At 37.0% G+C, this 23,436-nt stretch overlaps 1 protein-coding gene across 10 annotated transcripts in view; it reads right to left on the bottom strand.

Annotated features, from left to right (window-relative positions):
* Nucleotides 1-23,436, bottom strand: part of Lrba (LPS-responsive beige-like anchor) — a 559,239-nt gene that overhangs the window by 148,378 nt on the left and 387,425 nt on the right. For all 10 annotated transcript variants that reach the window (XM_006502347.4, XM_006502349.4, XM_006502350.4 and 7 more), the window contains 2 exons: nucleotides 19,230-19,345; nucleotides 14,695-14,807 (listed from right to left, as the gene is read on the bottom strand). In XM_006502347.4, the coding sequence (XP_006502410.1) occupies nucleotides 14,695-14,807; nucleotides 19,230-19,345 (229 nt within the window). The remainder of the gene's footprint in view (nucleotides 1-14,694; nucleotides 14,808-19,229; nucleotides 19,346-23,436) is intronic.

Raw genomic sequence — 23,436 nt, 5'->3', positions numbered from 1 at the left:
TAGTTCTAGCTCTTTTGTATCTAAATGACAAATGAAACAAGCCTGGTCATCATTTTTATACAACCTTGGCTTGTAGAGTGTTTTGTCACATGCCGTATATGACAGAGATAGCTTGGCACTTATCTTCATACACCCTAGGCTTTATTTAATATTGTCAAGAAAAAAAATTCCATCAGCATGCTTCTATAGCTTTTAGAGTTAACAAATAAGCACTTTTGCTTTCAGTAGCGGGGCTATTTTTGATCCCTTGAAAACACATTATACACAGGCTTCTATGGTAAATTGAAATATATACACTATCCCTTTCAATTTAATAATGACATCTTGGGAAAAATAAAGTATTCCAGTTTACTTATGGTGCCTATGGAGAATTCAAATCATTTCAAACATTCAAAATGCTGGATTGAGGAGTGTTTACCATTACAAATCTGCTTTATCAGCTACATTAGGATTATGGGGGTTACTCTTACCAAATGTTCTTAATCTGAGCCTGAGAAAGTCGCATACACCGAGGAACATAATGTGGATGGAACAATGATAGTAATGAGCTAAAGGCCAAGAGCCCAGGAAACAAATCTAAAATCCTAAAAATAATTTATAAAAAATGTTTTAAATTATAAAAATAACAAAAACATGAGGTTCAATGTTGATAAGAATATTTATACATAAATACAACTATTCATTTTCAGAACCAACTTAAGAGCATTAAAATTAAATAATTTACCTATATATAAATCAGTGTTAATAACTCTCAATGGTTCAATAGTGTACACATAAGGTACACAGCCAAATGACAAAATTAGAAGAGGAAGAGGGACTTAAGATAATAAAAATAGGCTACTGTCCACTTGGAAAAACTATCATATTTTAAGGAAATGTTAAATATCAATATAATACAGACACAGGTCTAAGTATGTACAGTACTTGTTGTGCAAGCCTGATGCCCAAGTTTGGATCTAAGGACCCCGGTAAAGCTAGACACTATTCATGCACCTGTAACCACAGCAAACCTCTACAGAAAGATGCAGACAGACACAGAGAAGCCCTGGAAGTTCAAGAGCCAAACAATCTGGTATATACAGCAGTGAATTAGAGACACTGTAGAAAACAAGGTGAATGAAGGCTGATACCCAAGGTTGTCCTCTGTTCTCCATGTGGTAGTGCACGCACAGCCTTCTTCCACCTACCCCATGACTAAAAAAGAAGTTACAGTAGTGCAGGCTAAAACTGACAATGCACCGGGAAGCATGTGAGTTGTATCAGTAGCTGAGGAGCTACTGAGTCGGTGAGGGCTGCTGGCAAGGGCAGAGTCAATTTTCTTTAAGGTATGGGCCCTCACAGATTGACCAGGAACCTAGAAGTGTCCACACAAATAAAACTCCATTAAAAAAAAAAAAGACATGAAATTTGGAGAGGTTGGAAGTATGTGGATAGTTCAGGAAGGAGTGAACATAAATATAATCAGAATTATTGCATGTAAAAAAATTTCAAAGAATTAATAAAAATACTATATTTGTCAAAAGAACCTGAGTTGTAAAGCATTTTAGATATTACTAAGATAGTTCAAATATTAAACAAGGATACAAACTAAAATTGGGCAATAGTTTTAGGAGAGATGTAGTAATTGTTATCAGTTTAGTCAGATAATCACTAATAACTCAAAAGATGAAACAGAGGAAATCCTCGTAATTCTCATAGCTCATGGATAGCTATTGGATCATACATAAAACTAGTAAATACTAACACATTTGGAGTTGATCTTGAGCAATGAGACCTGATAGATGAATAATCAAGAATTGAAGGCTGTAACATTGATAAGCCTATTCCTGGCAAGCATGGGCAATCGAGACTGTTCTTAAGAGTCCCCAGGCTGAAGCCCTGAGACCAAATGAAAGCTGGCCACTGAAACAGATCCATTGTGGCCCTCAGTAGACTGAATGGTGCTCATTCACGGTGTGCATCTCTACATTGTATCACCTACACTGCAAAAACACATAACCTCTCCCGCTGCAAAAGGAGGGAAAAAGAGCCAACTAGATTCACAAGTACAATTTAAAATTTATCTTAGTTTCCTATACAAGGGGATATGCTATAAGATTATCAATGTCCAAAATTTTCATTTAATCTTCTTTATTGTATATAAGAATATTGGTGTAAATGTCACTTATTGGATCTGTTGCCTTTAAAGAATTATGACTAATTCACCATATTCAGAGGCATAGTAGTTAAGTTAGTTATGAAGCAAAGGTATCAAGAGATCATCCATCATGCTTAAGAGAAGGGCTTGGGTAGAGGATCTAAACACTTCAAAGTGCTGCTACCAGTGATCCCATTATAAAGTCAAATTCAGAAAGAGGCAACTTTAAAATGATTGCTTATGCTTACCTCTGCTCTTCATGTACTGAGAGGACATAAACTTTAATATGGAGCACTTATATATTTACTTAACATCAATATTTAAATTATAATCACTTATGAAAGCAGAATATAACATCTTATGAACTATCTCAGCATTTCTTCCAAATGAAGAACCTTTTAAGATTACTCCAAACTTTTCATAATTTAAGATCATGATAAAAGTTACTTTAAAATATGTGGCTGTCAAAGAGTACATTAAGCTAAAAATTTTGAGAATGAAAAATAATAATACCCAGTCTAAGAATTCTGAGAATTAAAATAGTGGCCATTTTTCCCAAAATGTTTTGTTTTGTTTTGTTTTGTTTTTCCAAGACAGGGTTTCTCTGTGTAGTCCTGGCTGTCCTGGAACTCACTCTGTAGACCAGGCTGGCCGCAAACTCAGAAATACACCTGCCTCTGCCTCCTGAGTGCTGGGATTAAAGGTGTGCCTGGCAATAATTTGTATTTTTAAAGCTGAGTTGAATATTTCCATTAGAAGAAAACTGGTCTTCTTAAAGAAATGGCTCACTCTAATTCTAGGGTAGGCAGTAGATAAAACACCCTGAGAGACTGTGTGTCACAGGAAAACGGAGCTGTCAAATATTAATGGGGACACAAGTTGGTCTTCCGTCACTGTGCCCACAGTTCTGACAGGAAGAACTTAAGGTACGAAGAAGATTTATTTAGAAGGGTTCCGTCCACTGTAATGGGAAGACACTGCTGGGCAGCTCAGATTGTGGAGGCAGGAGCACGTGGCGGCTGCTCACATCACATAGGAGCAGAAAGCACATAGCCATTAGGAACTAGAGACAGCTATCATCTTCAAAGGCCTGCCACTAATGACCCGCTTCTGCCAGTTAGGTTCTGCCTCCTAATGCTCAACAGTCTCTTAAGACAGAGCTACCAGCTAAGGAAAGAGCTATCAACAATCACATCGAAATTAACAACTATTGTAAGTGATACCAGCACTAAAATTTAAAATGTAGAGATTGTAAGGTTGGGTATAAAACCATACAGTATTAAATAAAAAGTACCATTAAACATAAAGACAAAGACTGGGTGTTCAAACATGCTCCTCTGTGGACACTGCAGATTCAAAGCTTAACAATAGGATTTTATTTTAGTAACACACTATATTCATGAGAAGCACTGGAAAGTCATGACAATTTTATTATCAGAGAAAACAATGTCTCTCTTAGAATTAGAAGGCACCAAGGTAAGACTGCTCTGCCCATGCTGAGGTGCGGTACACATATGGAGTTTGAGACAGGAAAATGAGCCTGGGTTACATGGTAAGACCTTGTTTAAAAGTAAGAGGTCTGGAGAAAGCTGTTTCCATCCTACTAGAAAAGGTCTATAAAAATCCAAATGTTTTTTGAGATTCTCATAGCAAATTGAGGTAGAAAACAACCAAGTGAACTGAAGCCCCAAACTGACAAGACCATCAATTAAGACGTTGTACAGAAATATAAAAAGTTGACAAAGGAATGCTAGCAAACAAAAATTAAAAATAAAAATAAACCCTTAAAATGCCTAATTTGAGTAAACATATGAGTTTAGAAGATTTGGTACATCCAAAGACACACGCATGTCTGAGATACTTTCCCAGTGGTCTGCACAGGGTGCTCCTGCAAGAGAGCATGAACATGGAAAGACAGAGCAGAGGCAGTCCTCCGTATCGTCACAAAACATCATCACTAACACTAACCCTTCTCATATGAGACCATCCTTTAAGCTGATAGGGAAGACACCACATTCTGTCACACAGAGTCTGGGCAAATGCAGGAAAAGAGAAGGAAAACAATCTAATACAAGAGGCAGACACACTGCTTCAGGGGTAGGTCAAAGCAAAAACCCTTCACTTTGGAGAATGCCAAAAAAATTAAAAAATAAAAATCTCTCTTTGCTGAAAATTTTAACCAACACAAAGGAGAGCTCAGATAGGAGAATCTCCCCTGTTCAAGACCTATCACAGATGACCAGCACATTTGGGTGACGTGAGAGCTGGAGTCCAGAATGCTGAGACGATCTACCTGGGACCACACAGGCCAGAATGCTTGCCACTACATCTGGATGAGAACTAACAAGTGCTCTCACCAGCACTGGTAGGTTTACTTGCAGGGAAAAAACAGTACAAAAGGAAAATGCCTCTCTATATGTATAAGCTTCCAGAATCTGAGGTCAGAAAGGACAGGAAGACTGAGAGAAGTACTCCAGCACCGCTGGGCAAAGTGAAATGGAAACCCTAGCCTGTGAAGCACTGAAGAACTCAGTGCCCTCATTGATAAGACCAAACTGCTCACAGAAGCAGCAACACATACGTTCTAGACAGAAGATATTCATATCTCAGGCTGTAATGTTTTCCTGTCCCAGAGAACTCAGCACTGTAATAATAATGTCAAAAAGGGCAGATAAAGGGAGATAAGAAAGAGAACTGACAGTGACATCAGAACCAGAAAGTGAGAAGTAAGACTTCAAACAACCATGGAAGGAAAGGGAAATGGCTTAGTTTGTCGAATGCCTGCCACACAAGCGGAAGGATCTGAACTCAGATCCATTCTATGCATGTATCTAGGTGTGGTAGAATGTCCCTGTAATCTCGCTGTGGGAAGGGTAGACAGGAGAATCCCTTGAGGCATGCTGATAAGCTATGAGCTCTGGATTCACTAAAAAGACACTGTCTCTTGTCGCAGATCTCCTAAATATAAGATGGAAAGGGATAGAAGACGACACCTGGCATTGACTTTGGTCTCCACATACATATACACACAAACACATACATATACACACATACATATACACACAAACAAGTACACATGTATAAACCACACACACAAATAATTTTAAAACGCTATAACAAAATTAGCATTAAGTATAAATGTTAACAACACTGAAATTAAAGTGTAGAGACAGTAAGATTGGGTACAAACCCATATAGTACGAAACACTTTATACAAAATAGAGTTGTTAAACATAAAGACAAATATTAGGTTTTTAAAGATGGAAAGAAGATAGTGTGAAGAGTCACTGAAACAACATTATCATACAAATATCAGAAAAAGCAGTAGGATTCCTATAAGCATAATGTGAGATATTACAAAATATGCACCTATACACTTATTAGGAAATCGTGATTTAAAAGTGTGTGTGTGTGTATTTGTTTCCTGGGACTCCTGCAACAAAGTACCACAACTGAATGGCTCCAAACAATAGAAACCTACCTCTGCCTAGGTACAGAGAAATCTGAAATGGACTGTTGTCAGTGTCAGGGAGCACTGATCTCTCTGAGGCCTCTTGAGGAGGGCCCTCCTTAGCAGCATAACTCTGACCGCAGCTTCTGTTGTCACAGTTCTCTGTGGGCCAGGTGTCCTCATTTTGTCAGGAGCACATCTACATCACAGCATAAGGGCTGGTTCCACCCTAACGGCTGCACCTTAGCTTTATTATATTTGTGGAGACTTCATTAACCCAGTATAAGGCTTAGCTGTTATCTTTAAAAGAATCTGAACCTGGGTCCCTAAATGTATTATTTGGGGACATATTCAATCCAAATCTGATGAAAAGATAAAAATGGACATATCTCAAAATTTTTAAACAAGTTAAAATTACTGATTTTTTTCAGTAACAAATTTAATTAAATAAACCAAAAAAGATACCACACTCATGGATTATAAAATTCAGTATTTTTGATACATTACTTTTGCCAAAAATGATTTACAGAGACTCAATGTAGTCCTTATAAAAAATAATTTTGCAAACTTTTTAAAAATTATAAATCAACAAGCTTAGTCTCAAAAACAAAAACCCAAAATTACTAATTTTGAAAAAGAAAAGAATTGAAAGTGTCACAAAATCTGATTTCATGACATACTGTAACATTTAAAGTAACCAAGACAGAATGGTACTCACATGAGGACAGACATATACTTGATGGAGCAGAATCTTGAAGAATATATATGTCTGTCAACCAATTCCAACAAAGCAGCCAAGACTATTTAAGACAGTCTTTCTTTTTAAGAATTCATTTATATGTATTTATGTATAGAGCTGTGCACATATGCCGCAGTATAGACACGTCATGCACACATGTGGAGGTCAGAAGAGATCCTGCAAAGGTCGGTTCTCCCCTTTCACCATGGAGGTCCTAGGTACTTAGTTCTCAGACTTATTAGCAAGCTATACTGCAGGTCAGACTACATAGTTAAAAAATTAGACTTACATGAGTTAAAAAAGGAACCTCAACTCCTAACTTTATACCTCTAACATATTCTGGATGCCCTCTCAAGAGTAATATCAGCAAGCACAATATAAGAGAATAATGTATGTTTTAATTTGTTCCTAGAAAAGCCAATTATCACCACTAGGTCACACCACTGGGTCAAAGATAATTCATATCAGCAGCTCCCAACGTTTTAAAGAAGCCTCTCTCTGATACCCCGATTCCGTACACAGATATACAGACACACAGAGACACAGACACACACACACACACACACACACACACACACAGACACACACACACACACACAGACACACACACACAGACACACAAACACACACAGACACACACACACAGACACACACACACACACACAGACACAGACACACACAGACAGACACACACAGACACTATATGAATTCACAGAACCCCTGTTGCAATGGGTCCAGAGTTCCCACCCAAGCCTGCAGTCTTGGAGAAACCGCCAGATTTTTATCTTCCTTTTCATCAGTAAGACTCATGAAATGTTCTATTTTTAACACTGACATATTTTTATCTTCTTTTTATGTTTATACCACAATACTTTAAGCCTACAGAAATGATTTCCCATTATTCTTTCATATTCCTCTTGAACATTTATGTGAGAATTTCAGGTTATTAAGTGACATAAATTTTTAAATTTTAAACTACTGTATGGTCAGTTGATATTAGAGCAACTTAAAAGAAAATGGTGTAAAAACAAACTCTAGAATTTCCTCTAAAAAGAGAATACCACAAGTTCATAAGGACTATTAAGTACGAGAATTTTTATATTGTTTGAATAGTAATGATCATTACTAATGGCTCTTAATTACCTTTTCTGTATTTACAAAGTTACTACTCAAGATTCATTTACTGCAGTATGTTACAGGTAGATCTCCGAGTTTGAAGCCAGACTGCTCTACATGCTGAGTTCCAGAACAGACAGTGCTACACAAAAAACCCTGTCTTGGGGAAAAACCTAAACAAACAAACAAACAAAACAAAATAAAAACATAAACAAACAAACAAACAAATAAATGTTATAGGATAGACAAGGATGAGATGGTGATGTGAGTTTATTTTAAAAGTACAAATGTAGGCCAATTAAAAAGTTCTTGAGTTTAATATTTATAAAACTACAAAAATAGTCCAGCCTGAAACCAGGAGGATGGCACAGTATTAAAAAAAAAAAAAAAAGTTGAAACATTTCTCAGGTGTTTGGAAAACAAGTTGTACGTACATAAACAACAGTTGTCCCCTATTGTGAATCTTCAAAAGTTTGTGACTGAAAACTAAAGCAGACAAGTAGAAAACCCTGGAGGATAAAACCATTAATGGTATGTAAATATAACAATTCGGTTATAAATTACCATAAATTGTCACTCCACACGGAGCAGTGTAGCATGATCAGGAAGGAATACCTAACCCCTGAGAAAGATTACTGACTGGCAGTGCATGCCTGGTGTACGTCAGGATTAGCCATCGCCCTGACAGTAATATTAACCAAAATCCATTTCAGTTACTCCAGTTTATCGTTTTCTGACTAATGTTAAGAAACAATGTCATCAGAAGCTGCTTAAATTAAGTGTTGGGCTGACCTCTGTTAGAGTCATTTAAAACTTTTCCAGAAAGAAACTTCTAGTAAGAATTCTGTTTAATTACTCTACAGAAACACACACACACACCTATTTGTACTTTGATTTACTTGGCATTAAGTTCTGAGGAAAGAGTTGTATAACTACAGTTTAAACTAATATGCAAAACTGAAGAAGTAATAACTGAAATAATTAAAATAGACTAATATACCAATAAAACATTTTTAGGGATATATAAAAAGTTTACTACAACGAATGCCCAAATTAAGTAATTTGCTAACAGAGCAAACTGGCACATACCTGCCAGTTCAGTTTCCCCACCTCGGCCCTACCTGTACCTCCCACATCACACTACTGTACTCTTCAGAAGACAGTGCTCTGCCTTCGAGCTCCTTTATTCCTTGCTGCATTCCTGACTATTCATTTTCCTTGCATCATTTTCTTCTATTAAATTAAGAGTTCCACTTACTCTGTGACATTCCTTATTATTGTTGTGCTTCCTAATGCTCTGCTTCTGGCTATTTCTTTACATCTTTCTGGTTGCTTAGTTGTCACCTCTTTATACTGGAGGCCGAATATAAATGTTTACCATATCAGGCTGCACCCCATTTTTAAAAATGAGGTGCTACAACAGCAGACATGTTCTGAAATACGTTCCAATGCCCTTTTGTGCTGGCCAGACTACAACTCCCAAGCATCATGGGAAACCATTTATGCTCTAATCTCTAAGATCAAATGGTACATTACAGCACCCATGTTTGATGCAAGGAGTAAAAAGTGTGTCTCATCAGCCATTTATTTTCCTTCCCTATACTTTTAAAACAATTTAAGATCAATTATTTGCTATTCTAATGTTATAAGACCTTCTTTTCTCTAGCTTGGATTCCTTTGCTTTCTGTAAATCCCAACAAATAGAAAACAAAGTAAATGCAGTTATACCCATGTTTAAGCAATATTCCCACCACCCGAAAGCATTCTTTCCCCTCTGTGACAACTAGATGGTATATTGATTCCTGGTGTATCTGCTACAGAGCAGACTGAAAGCACTGGCATTCGTCAGAAACAGCACTTAAAACTTAAAGAGATAAAGAAGTGCTGTCTGATCAACAACAGTTAAATGTCGGTAGTCAATTCCAGGTCAAGATGTTCGCTGTCTAGTAAATGTGCACGTTTGAGAGAAGTAACTCATACATAAAAATATGCATATCGATGTGCCAAAGCAGAAGGGGGATGCGATGCACCGAATACAATCAGCAGCTACTCAGCAATGAGTAAATAAATTCAGAGCCGCTTTGTCATTCCCTCCTCTTTGGGCTGCTCAGGATTTCCTTGTAAGAAACGTTGACTGGGCAAGAGCAATGGAGGCTGCAGCTCACAGAGGTTAAGCACAGCACTGTAGCACGGTTATGAGAGCAGTGAAACAAATGTGATTATATAGAGCCATGGCTAGACTTTAAGACTGAGTTTTCATAAATTTTACAGTGCTGGGTGCACAATGATACTCAACAAAGAGTCAATAATCATAAAAAATCAGGTAAGTGCTACTCTCAGGGACTCTCTACTTTTAACCAAACACACAGGGTTTTTACTTTTTTTTTGTAAAATGTCTTAATCAAAAAGCCTATGTTAACCTTTAATTTTTTTTTATCATATACTGGGACAAAGACAAGCAAGGGTTCTATAGAAAAGGCATTTCCTTCGAAGCATTATTATGCTGGGGTTGTATTAACTATCAGCTTCATCAGGGGAGGAGAATGAAGTGAGTCCACAGCATGGAGGTTCTATATTCAACCCCAAAAGGGAAGGCAAACCTAAACACATCCCAGCACACACATGCACATCCATCAATAAAACTAGATCGAGAGCCATACAGGAAACACACTGCTTCCCTTTTATATTATTGCTCTGCTGGCCTCTGCATTAAAATATAGTCAGTTATAAACATGCAGCTCTAGCTACAAATGTATTTACATACTCTTCAACTTGAGTTCTGTGCACTAGCAGTGTAAGCTATGGATGGAGCTTTCTCATCCTCACAGCGCCTCCGTTTCTCCTTCGTAAGGCAGCAATTGTGTTACCTAAATTTAAAGATCTGACTGAGGGTTAAACTAGTTAATACGTGTGAAATGCTTAGACAAATGTCTAGCAAATCAGAAGCACTCAAGAAACACCAGAAACTCATTCAATAGCCAATATGAATGAGTTTTCATTACGTTTTAACTTCTAGTGAATGGCTATCTGTAGTGCTGCGATCTAAAGACAAGTTTTTGGAGCATACACTCAGGTCACAGTAAGAATACATATTACATATCCCAAAATCATACAGATCAAAGAAAAATGATTGTATCAAAATGTGATGTTCCTTTCTTAAAAAAACTGCTTTATATTATCCAAAGTATCATAGAAAAACAAACAAACAAACAGAAATCACAGGTAAAAATCTACAAAACAACCATCACAACTAAAACAAAAACAACCCTATTCCAGAACCTCTTAGCCATTTTGTGCAGGCCAGAACTGCAAATCCCAAATATCATGGGACAGGACAAGAAAGGACATTTGTTGTTTTGTTTTGTTTTTGTTTGTTTGTTTGTTTTGGTTTTTCGAGACAGGGTTTCTCTATATTTCCCTGACTGTCCTGGAACTCACTCTGTAGACCAGGCTCTCCTCAAACTCAGAAATCCGCCTTCCTCTGACTCCCAAGTGCTGGGATTAAAGGCGGGCGTCACCACCACCAGGCTATGAAAGGACATTTGTAAGTGGAGGCCCACCTTACTTATCACATCAAGTAAAGGGAAAACAGACAATGGTGATTCTTAACTATACCAAAGAGGTAGGTAGAAGACAAAGTCAATGCTTATTTACAAAATAGATTAAAACCACTCCACACTCTATGCGTGGTAAGGTCTGTCACAATTTCAGAGCAGTGATGATGCAGTAAAGAACTGTGGGAGGGGAAGGAACTCTATCAGTGGCTCCTGCTTCTTTGGCTTTGAAATTATAAATTAAACTATAATGACTCTCCAAATATAAAAATATGCAATTTTCAACTCCTTTTCAACTTGATGTAGACTTAACCTTTTCAACACTTTGACAATATTAATCTATAATCGCTGCAAAGACATAGTGAAAATGTTTTTAAAGTTTGCATTTCTAAGAAGATAATTTTTTTACACTGTTCCATTCATACTTTTCTGTGCTAAAAGATTGATCACAAACAGAATTCAGAAGAAAGGGTGTTGATTATAGGAATGCAGCATCAGAAAGAAAATTCCCTGTGCAACATGGGAAAGCTTATCAAATAAAACTGTAGCTTCATGTCAAAGCAGCTCTGAAAATCAGCTTTGGGGAAATTAAATGGACATAAATAATTCGATACATCTTAAAGCTAGTCAGGCTACATTATCTACTTAGCAATAGGATAAGATCTGCTTATGCTTTAAATTACGCTTTGTACCGAATCTCTTCTCAGATTTCAGAAGCTTATTTAAACAAATAGTAATGTCTGCTAAATGGATGCTTTGGGACAGATTTTATATAATTCTAACATAATCATCATTTGTATACATAGAACTTATTTATATACAACATGTTTTCTTGAAAATGTATGTATAAGCAAATATTTAGACACATATCACAAAAATTTTAGGAGATCTTTCTACTTCAAGCAATAAGGCAGTTTTATTAAGTAAATGAATATTATTTATACATAAAGAGTAGAATTTCCAAATATGCAATGCACTTATTTCATTTAAAAAAATGTCATTAATTTCATAATCACCAATTTCATTAATAATGAATAGAGCCGTCAGCATGGTAGAATTCTATTCTCGTGGGCTTGAATGACACCAAAGCATCTGAAGAATGGCCGCTCTTCGGGAGAGGAGGTAGGGTTTTTTATTGATAATTTAATTTTATATTTTACTTATTCACTTTACATCTGTTCACTGCCCCCCTCCCAGTCACTCCCTCCCACAATCCTTCCCCCAGAGAAAATAATTCTGTTTCTAAAATTCCCCACTTCCTATAAACAACAGTGCATCTTACTACTGAACAGGGAGCACTTGCGGCAGTTTCTGAAAGTACTTTTTATACATAGTCCTTTCCCAACCAAAGGTAAAATCTTCTCATAAATTCTCAAAGTATAAAAAATGGATACCATTACAGTTGAAGGAATTGAAGATAATAAAGGCACTAAATTATGTGTTTGTGTGTGCATGTGTGTGTGTCAATGCATGCTTGTGTGTGTGAACACATGCAGATGTGACTGTCCTTGACTGTTTGGGGACCAGAGATTAAATTAGCATCAAGATGGTTTTCTCAAATGTTTTTCTACTTCCTATTTTTGTTCAGGGTCTCACTGAGTCTAGAGCTCACATTTGAGCAGACTAGCTGTCCAGCAAGCCCTGGGGTCTGTTGTCTGTACACCCCAGCCCTGAGCTTCCAGGGTTATACATACCACCATACCTAGTAAGTCTGGATTTAGATCCTCATGTTTGCATAGCAAGCACTTTCCTTACTAGTCCTTCTTCCCTGACCATGTGAGATGTTTTTTATACCTTTGCTTCTGTTATGTCCATGTTTTTGTGGCTATGTTCATATATGGCTGGAGACTAATGAAAGTAACTTTCTGTTTTGATTTAGCTGGCCTCCTTTGCACTTCAATATAACAAAAATCTGAAGATTAGAATTGTTGTTGATCATCCAGTGGGACATAGAAACAACCTTACATATATGGAAATGAAAATCATGATAATATTAGCTAAAGTAATATTTTACACATGGAAGAAAAATTAGATGATACATTCCTTAGAAATGGCAATAATAGGGCTAAAGAGATGACTCAGCCATTAACAGCTGGGTTCACAACAACAACAACAAAAAAGAAATAGTAATAACTTATAAGAAAAATTTAATATGAATAAAGAATTCTGTCAGAAATTTCTGATTGAAAATAATGTCTGACAGCATTCTTCTGATTGTATTTCAATGAATATCTAAAACAAAAGCATATTTAATACAGAGAAAGCAAAATAAAAGGCATAGGATTATGGAGGGAGTCCATTGTACTAGCCTACCAAACAGTTCATCACACAGATCAAACTCATTTCATTCACTACATAGCACAGTAAAAATAAACTGGCATCTGTAAGTAGGCTTTCCCATCTTGTTAGGTTTAGTAATCATTTTCATACTAGAGAAAACAGAAAGGAAAGCTTTACTGCTTCTGTGCTACTAGGATCAAACAAACAAGTTACTCTACCACTGGACTATATTCTGAGCCAAGGAAAAAACTTAAGATTATAACAAATTATGAAATGCAGGGAGTCTATGGGAATTCACATTTCTAGAAAAAGGGAAAAACAAGAGCAAAAATACAAGTGGTATATAGAAGGTATGTGACAACTAGAATTTGAACAAAGATGGTTACAAAAGCTGAGGAAAAATTGCTAGATAGAACAAAGATCATATCTCAAATGCTACTGTTTATCAGTAGGAAAATGTCAACTTCTGCACTGATGACACTGCCTGTGAATATACTAGGAATTACTCTCCAACATTCCTGATGTTCACCATGCCTAGGACGGATAAACAGAATATCTTGTCCTGACACTAGGAAGCAAACTGGATAGGTGAGCAAACTTTTCCCAGGAAACCATTTCTGTGAAGAAAGGGAGGGCAAGGAGCAAGATATCTGACATTCTGAAAAGTTTTCACACATTTATTGAGCAGTGGGAAAACAAGAAAATGTCCAGTGGAAGATATGAAAGCACTGTGAGAGAATGAAGGAACCCCTCAGGAAAGGGACCGAGACAATGACTTCACTCCAGATGTGAAATATGGCAGAGAAGCTAAGCTCTGAAGTCAGCAAGATTTCCTGCAGCTGGTGATAAACTAAGACTGGCTATGGATAGGAAACACATAAAAATCAGGTTTTCAGAGGATCCACCCAGATGGGTTGTGATCCCAGCATTCTAGAGGCTGTGGGAGCACAACTGGAGGGTGAGACTGATCCGATTGACATAATGAATTCCAAGCCAGCCAGAAAAAAATACAAAAGGAGGATCCACATGCTCCTGGTTGAGGAGTTACCGGAGGACAAGAGGAAACACACAAGCCCAGCAAGCTGAAGCAGGAGGTCTCTGGGTTGGGTAGGAGAGTTCTGCTCATGCCTTTCCTTAGTTGCTTTGTTAGATACAAATGAAATTAGGAGATTTTAATGAAAGACAATGTTTCCTTGAATGCATATGAAAAAGGAGTACACCAATTGTTTAACTTGTTACCTAATTTATTATAAAAGTATTTTTAAATTTTATGCTAAATATCAAAATATATTTAAAAGGTAAAAAATATATTACAGGTAAAATGGCATTAAAAAATTTTAAAACTTGTGTGAAACAAATCAAATTAATTGTTTTAATGAAAGATAAACATTTTTCAGATAATTACTAAAAATATTACCTTGGACAAATCTCTGAAATTGCTTGGCAAGGTAAGATCTAATTCTTCTGACTCATAATTAGTGATGACCCAGGGAAACACAGGATACTGATTTAGGTCATTATAACTCCGCCCTGGTAAGGAAAAAAATACCACTTTTAATTTACTGTAAAACATGAAAGATTATTAAAAGTAAAAAGAAAAACTAATAATTTGGGTGTCATTAGCTTTAATGTTTGTTACCTCATTTGGCCTTTGAAATCACAAAGAGAAACTGATATCATTAGTATTATACACGTTTTTGATGAAAATATGTAGGCTCAAAGGTTCAGTGCTTTCCCCAAATCACATGATTAGTAACGCTGAAAATGTACTCAATTTACGTGTGTGTGGTTTTTTTGTTTTGTTTTGTTTTGTTTTTTTTGGGGGGGGGGGTTTCGAGACAGAGTTTCTCTGTGTAGCCCTGACTGTCCTGGAACTCACTCTGTAGACCAGGCTGGCCTCGAACTCAGAAATCCGCCTGCCTCTACCTCCCGAGTGTTGGGATTAAAGGCGTGTGCCACCACGCCCGGCACATGTGTGGTTTTAAAGCTTATGTTCTGTCAAACTAACTAGACTTTGTTATCTGAAAGCCAATTCCAAATCAAATGCCCTTTGTGCATCGAGGGAGAAGCTGGGAATTGAATCTATGACACTTAGCATGCTAAGTACATGCTCTACCACTGAGTACACTCACAGCCACAAAAGCATGTTTATTAAGGCTAAAAAGGAATTGATTCTGATAGAAAAGTTCAAAATGACAATCATTTTCTCTGTTGCCAGTTAGTTATCAACCAACTAACCAAATATTCACCAATTTTCAGTTAACCAACCAGGCAGTCAGCCAGCCAAGCAAGGTGAGTAACAGTCCATTTGTGTAACGTGAGAATCCAGTACTAAGCAACCATGAGATCCTGCAGCACCTTCCTGACTGATGCTCTGGAAATGATACACAGCACCATCACTCTCGCTCTGCCCACCCGAATGCGCTTCAACACTCACCTGGAAACCAATGATGTATTTACGGGCACACTGAGACTCACTGCAGATATGCATGCTAAGGATGAGGTAGCCTTTGTGCATTACATACCAGTTTTCTGGGAGTCGCCATTATAGAAAAGTGGCAGAGTGCATGGGGTAACTGATTCTGCCGTCAAGATGCAAGCATGTGTATCCTGGATCTACTGTTTATCAATCTATAGCCTATTTTTTGAACTTATATTGAACAGATCTTATAGCTGAAGTACAAGGGGGAAGAGGCCATTAATACTGATTAATAGTGCTTATTTTAATTTTCTCTCTTAAAGATATTCTGATAGCATAACACACAGCTGAATGGTGAAGTAATTCTCTATACACACTATTGGCATCCAACCTGATGGGTTAACTAGGATTCTCTATCTTCTTGGGCATGAGGCTTATTAGGACAACTTAATGATCTGTGAAGTCTCAAAAACTTGTAGGAGTACCGTGTGTGCAGGGGCCCTCGGAGGCCAGAGGAAGCCACTGTATCACCTAGACCTGGAGTTACAAGTGGGTTGTAGACACCTGATGTGGGTTCTGCAAACACAGTACAGGTTCATACCTGCTGAGCCTCTGTCCAGCCTCATCTTTCAAAATTTTAACAAGAGGAACACTTTTAATTCAGAGGATACTATGTCATCACACTGTTACAGTCTTAATTTATAGAAGTCCTTTTCTCTCTCCTTCAGTTTCTACTTCCTTGATACAATTTAGATATTAGTAGGCAGGAGTAACTCCTTCATAATGTCCTATCTGGATTAATAATCCCAATAATTAAAAACTCACTGAATAAGAGTGTGAACTGCTCAGTGATTAGACTTTAATTATATTAAACTGAACACAAAGCTACTAAATACCTACTGACTGTATGTATCATGAGAGTATATGAAGCTACATGTGGCACAGGTAGCTATAAAAGAAATATTAATGATATCTAACCCACATGCTGGAGTACATTCTAAACAAAATATTAATTCTACTTTTGAAGAATTTCTTTATATAAAAGGATTTATTTAAACGAGACTATAGGAAGTCAGAAGCTGTGTGAGAATAGGGGCCCCTTCCTTCATTGAGAGTTACTTTTTCATAACTGTTACTAGGCATTCACCTGCATTTAGTTAACTGACTTACTACATACAAAAAATGCCCATTAAATGTGCAAATCTTCCCATCCCATAGTGTTTAAAAATTCTTGTTAATAGTTATATGATTACTATTAATGTCAACATACTTCACACTTTACTCAAGCCTTGTTCTTAATTACAAGATGGCTTCCCTGTAACTGACAAAACATGAATGTGAGCCCTTCAACTTCCCATTTTTCACAATACTCTGTTTTCTCCACTTCTCAAGCAGAAACTTCTCTTCACTAACAGCAATTCCTTCCCCCAAGGCCTTGAATTCCTTTCCATCATAACCTGACTCATACTTCCTTTTTCCACTTTTCAGTGTCTCCCTGCTGCCTTAACCCACCTTCCCTCTCCTATCAGTTTAGAAAACTATTCTATAGATAAACTTCACACCTGACTCCACCTATATAATCAATCATTTATGCTTGCTTTGAAATTGAGTCCCCATCAAGTAACACAAAGTCCCCAAGCACCATATTTTCATCCTCCCTCCTATATCCCTATGATAGTTTCTCTGCGTACCCCTGGCTGTTCTGGAACTTGCTCTGTAGAGCAGGGTGGCCTCAATCTTAGAGGCCCTGTCCACAGAGTGCTGGGATTAGAGGTGTGCCACGACTACCCAGCTTATAATCATTAAGTCTCCCTTACTTTGCAGAACATTGGGCTCTCAAGACATCCAATTCATTTTATTCTCCTATCTGTTAATGCCAAGATTACCTTCTCGGTTCTCTTTCTTTCCTTCCTCTCACATACCTGATCCACACTCTTACCTTACTACTTTCTTACCAGCTGCCCTGCTTATCTCATCTCTTACTTAGCAATTTCCTCTCTACCAACAAAACCCAAAGCTCTGCTTCTAGATTTGGAATATTCTATGGCTTCTGTCAAATGCTCTTTCAGATATTTCACATAGATGTCTTGCCAGGGCCGGAAGATCACCACCCTTCACTAGATTCCTGTTAATGGCATTAGTCTCCCAATAATGAGAATTAGAAGCCAGTAAGTCTACTCTGACAGTCTCATCTCATTAACTTATTACCTCTAGTCAGTTGTATGTCACATGGCTGTTGCTTATAATCTCCCAGAGTGAAAGCTTTTGTCATTTCTCTAGTGAAGGTCTTCATTACATTTACAGGTAATTGCTCCCTAATTTTGCACTCTGCATAGTGTCTCTACCCCAGTTTACCAACTTACCTAAAAGTTCCATGATAATTTTTTATAGCTCTAATAACATATATTCTTAAAACCTTTCCAAACCTTCCCAATGAACTGCCTGCTAAGTCAGACTGAAGATAATCTACCACATTATCCTCATGCTAAATTAACTTTTCTTATATTTAGAAATAATCTGCATTATGTTCACATATAGTTTTGAGAACACAATTATACTACTGACTTTTCTCCAAACACTATACTTTGTATTTCCCATTTGTGTGCTTGCTTTACACAGTCTAATCTCTGACCTCCCAACCTCTCTGTCACAATAACATCTTTACATGTCCAATGAAAGCTGTGTTTCTTCTTTGCCTTTTTTAATTCTCTTACTACACATGCTTGAAATCTATATTCTTTTGCTCTATAATCATAGTTTAAGCATCTCTAATTCACAAATCTGAAACACAAAACATTCAGGCACCAAGTTCCACTCTTCTGAGCACTCTGGATTTGAGTGGTTGAATTCAGGGAGCTTACCTCACAACCCATGCATACATTCCAAACCTGCAATCATTCCTGTCCTAATCAGGGCATTCAACTTGCACTGATATTGTTAAGTAGAGTGACTTCTCTGGAAGTATAAAAAAAGACCTTTTTCTTTTTGTTTATCTTTTGTGCCTCAATAAATACCATGTCAGTTTGTTGAAATGACATACAAATGTCACTCTAGTAGATTTCCTGTTTGCTTATTTGAGGTGCACAGTATGGACGTGCTTTATTCTTCAAAGTATCAGTTCCACCGAATGACTTTCCATATTGCATGACTATACTCTTGTAAGGGCTATCTAATTCTTACATTTTCACATTTGGGTCTTAATATCAACATTCCTTTAGCTACCATACCTACTGTCTCATCATATAACATTTCTAACATAATAGGTCTGAATTTTATACTGTTCTTCATTTCTACTATTTCACAGTAGTCCTATTTTATATTATATGATTGTGGACTCTTTTTTTTGGAAATTTTTAATTCTTAAGTAGCCCCCTGTTCATATGTGAAGTTGCAAATTTTAGTAGGAATCTACTTTCTTAAGAGATTCAAACAGCAATACAAATGATCTGCTTATCCCAATACTAAAAATAATCTAAGCATATCACAGTGGACATTTGTTCCCTAAAATAACTCAAGATGTGCATTTAATTTACCTGCTATTGTGTTGAGAAACATCAAGTACTCGAAGTTTGAAATCTCTCTGTGCTGCCACCGCTGAGTCATATTTGAAGCTTTGAATAGCTGACGTGGAGTGGCTAATGAAATACGCCTGCAAAGAAGAAAATTTGAGATAAAAGTAACTTAATATTAATTATATCATAATAATAAATCATGAATTGTCTGTACTCACTCAGTATTCTTAATAAAACCTATAACTCTGAAAATTAGTATCCATGTCAGATCAATGAATATTAGTAATGTTTCAATCTACAACTGAAAAATATCAACTGATTTGTACTAGCAATAAGTATACTATTTATTTTCTGCTCATTCAGGTAAGGAGTCATAATGTCACTGTAATATTTGGGTTGCATACAGGTTGATTGAAACAGTATGATCAATGACTGTATAGGTTGCATAAAATTGTATTCATGTATCTATCAGCTTTATAAAACATCCCTTAAAGATTAAACATATACATAATAATTTAAAATATTGTATTTTCTCAGATCCTGTAACAAGGGTAAAGAGAAATCTAAGTAATTTGTATGATAGAAGGAAGACAGGAATTATTGAGATTTTTTTTTTCTTTTAAATGTCGTTCCTTAGAAGACACAGTTAGAGAAATGTAAACACTTGGATACAATTGGCTAGCAGAGAAGTAGTGGGAACCAGGAGTGGAATGGAGAGGTGGATGTGCAGGATCAATGAAAACATCTGATGCCAGGTCTCAGAGGTCAGTAGTATCACGGTTCTTCCTATCACCAAGAGCCAAGCAATTACTTACTGAAAAGATTTACTGAGGCATAGCTCAAAACTTACAATTATTCATTCTAAGAGTATAAAACTCAAAGACTTTAGAAAACCTTAGGGGTTTTTTTTGTTTGTTTGTTTGTTTGTTTTGTTTTGTTTTGTTTTTATTATTAGCACAATTCACTATTTAGCACTTTCTTTACAACAAAACTACCTTCTCTGCATTTACAGTTAATTCCCTTTCCGAGTTCCACTTCGAAGCAAAGAGCAGGCTACTTCCTATAGCTCTGCCTTGTCTGGCCATTTCCTATAATCACACATGGCACTATGGTCATCTATCAGTCTTCTCACTCAGTAATTTTTTTTTTGAAGCCTAACAAAATGATTATCTAATTAGTCATTTTTCTTATTGCTTTGTAGTATTCTATTGTATGAATACAGAAACTATATTTTATATAATTCAGGCGCACTTCAACTGCTTCTATAGTTTTATGCTGTTGTGATTGTTGCTACTGTGGACATTCACATATACATCACGGAATGAGCATGTTTTTCATTTCCTTTGGAGAGATTCTTAGAGGTTGAGTACCTGAATTGCAGACTGAGTTTCTTTGAAACTGCTTACCTAACTATGAAACTCTTTTCCAAAGTAGTGGGACTGCTAAATATTCTAATAAGAAACACAGGAATGGCCCACCCATCCTTGCCAATACCCACTATGAGCTGTATGTGTTCTTATTCAAGTGGAAATGCCTCTCCTGGTTTCAGTGTCCACTGCTGAGAATCCTGCTGTGGTGTGGCCACTTGCTAACATAGTCTCTGTTTGCTGTGTTGGTGATTTGTTTGTTCTTTTGAGAGATTTTATCAACTTGTTGAAATACTTTTTTATTGCTAGTCAGTCCAGAGTTTACAAATATATGCAGGATTTTGTCACGTTTTTCTTTGAGGTTTTGGTAATTTTATTTATTAAGCAATATATACATATATTTATTTCTAGACTTAAACCTATCTGCATTTCTAGCTATTTGAAAATGATTTATCCATCCTACTGAATCTGGTTTGGTAAATTTTGTTAAGGATTTTCTGTATGTGTCCACAAGAATTACTGACCCACAATTGTCTGTTTTCTCATCATGAGGTGTTTTACTATGTTTGTTCCACATACTTCTGCTATAATCTTTATTATTCCCCTTATTCCACTGCATTTGAATTTAGGTCACTCTTCAGTTTTCTAAAGAAAGCTTAGGAGACTGAGGTGAGAGATTTTAACGTTTCAGATAACAATGGCTAAAGTACTAAAATTTCACATCCCACATGTTTTAATTTGTGGCAGCTTTGTTGTAGAAGGTCTCAAATCACTACCCTCCTCAGTCCTATAAGAAGAGGAGTTGCTAGGCACAGGAGGTGGCAAAAACACCAACTGATGGCAAAGCATGGCTGCCCCACAAAAAGAACAAAGCACCAAACCAGGGGCTCTCTGAAGGCTGCAACATGAGGTACGTAAGCAAGGCATTCTCTCTCCCCTGCATGTCCTTTAGTGCCTCACTGTAAGGTAGCTGCTAGAACCTGTTGTGGTGGTTTGAATGAGAATGGCCCCCACAGGCCATATATGTGAATACTTGGTCCTCAGCAGTTGGAACAGGGGTTAGGAGGTGTGGCCTTTTTAAAGAAGGTGTGCCGCTGCTGGTGGACTTTGTCAAAAGCTCATGCCTTCTAGCTGCATATGTAGCAGAAGATGGCCTGGTCGGCCATCAGTGGGAGGAGAGGCCCTTGGTCTTGTGAAAATCATATGCCCCAGGAGAGGGTAATGCCAGGGCCAGGAAGCAGGAGTGGGTGGGTTGGGGAGCAGGGGTGGGGGTATAGGGGACTTTGGGGATAGCATTTGAAATGTAAATGAAGAAAATATCTAATAAAAATGTATTTTAAAAAAAGCCCATACCTTTTACTATTAGGTCTTTCTCTTCTTCTTACTGTGGATAAGGATATAGGTTCTCCTCTACTACTGCAGCGTCACGCCTGACTGCCTGACACTTCCTACCATGATGGCCATGTACTCTAGCCTTCCAGAACGAGGGCCCAATTTAAATGCTTTCTTTATGTTACCTTGGTCATGGTACTTTGCCATGGCAACAGAAAAGTAACTATGGCACCTGTGATATAAGGTGTGTTTTCCTGGCCAATTTTCCAGTAAAGGGTAAAAAATTCAAGTGCTGAGACAAGAAAAAACTTCCTGTGAATGGGAAAACTCAAATGAATCTTGATTGACACCTTTAGGCTTGTGGAATAACATGATATTAAGTCTTAAAACTAGTGTTGTGAATGTATGGACCATATTCCTGCAAAGTCGGGTATTCTAAATAAAAACAAAACAAAGCAAAACATAAAAACCCACAGCAGGGAAAGTGATCAGACCTTGCTATGTGCCATCAGAGGTAGGTTATGTATTTGGCACAAATGTCTCTACCATCTTACATCTTACTGGCTGATAAGTCACATGTTTTTGTCTAATGTCCTCAAGTGCAGTGTTATCATATCTAAACTGAAAATTTCATAAAGAACAGAATTTTTGCCCCATTAACCAAGTAGAGCTTGTTGATACTGAGGGGGTAAATTCATATTAAACCACTGCAGCCCTAAATAGCTGCTGTGAGATGCAACAGGCACTGCTTTGTCTGTCTTATTGACTTCCTATCTGATCTAATTGTATGGAAACACTGCCAACCCTTCATGTCACATTCCCCTGGATCTGTACTTTATATGGTTTATTCCATGAGGAGGAGGGGTTCTGTTTTTCCCTCCCTCCCTCTGTCCTTCCTTCCTTCCCACTTGCTTTCTAGTTAACATTTGTGATATATATATATATATATATATGTGTATGTGTGTGTGTGTGTGTGTGTGTGTGTGTGTGTGTATGTGTGTGTGTATTACAAATATATGTATACATATAAATATAATATATATTGTATATATAAATATATACACAAATATACATATTTGTGTATATATAATATATATTTGTGTATATATACATATATATGTGTGTATCACTCCCTATTATGGCTCCTAATCTCATGCACAGGAAACCTAGTCCCCAGGTTTCTACATATTGTTTTATTATGTTCTGGAATCTAATTTCCTATTAGCATTTACAACTGAGCATTTCTTTTGGTTTTCATTTTCAGTATAACTAATACCAAGCTTATTTTCTCTCTGCTTCCTCCCTATAATGTCAACCATGAAGACAAAAGCATAGCGAGCCCTCCACAACCATTGCTTCTCTAGTGCTGTTGACTTCAGGAGCTCACGCTGAGACTTGAGAAGACATACTGAACATCTACCTTCTCATATCAGCCTCCAAATCTTACAAGTTATATTTGTAACTCTCAAATCAGGATGCCTCTTCCCACTAACATTACCACTGCATTCTGTTAGTAATTGGACTTTTAC

This window comes from Mus musculus, chromosome 3 (genome assembly GCF_000001635.26).
Source record: "Mus musculus strain C57BL/6J chromosome 3, GRCm38.p6 C57BL/6J".
Classification (NCBI taxonomy): domain Eukaryota; kingdom Metazoa; phylum Chordata; class Mammalia; order Rodentia; family Muridae; genus Mus; species Mus musculus.
The sequence above is the reverse complement of the archived record's forward strand: the minus strand, read 5'-3'. Positions and strand labels throughout refer to the sequence as shown.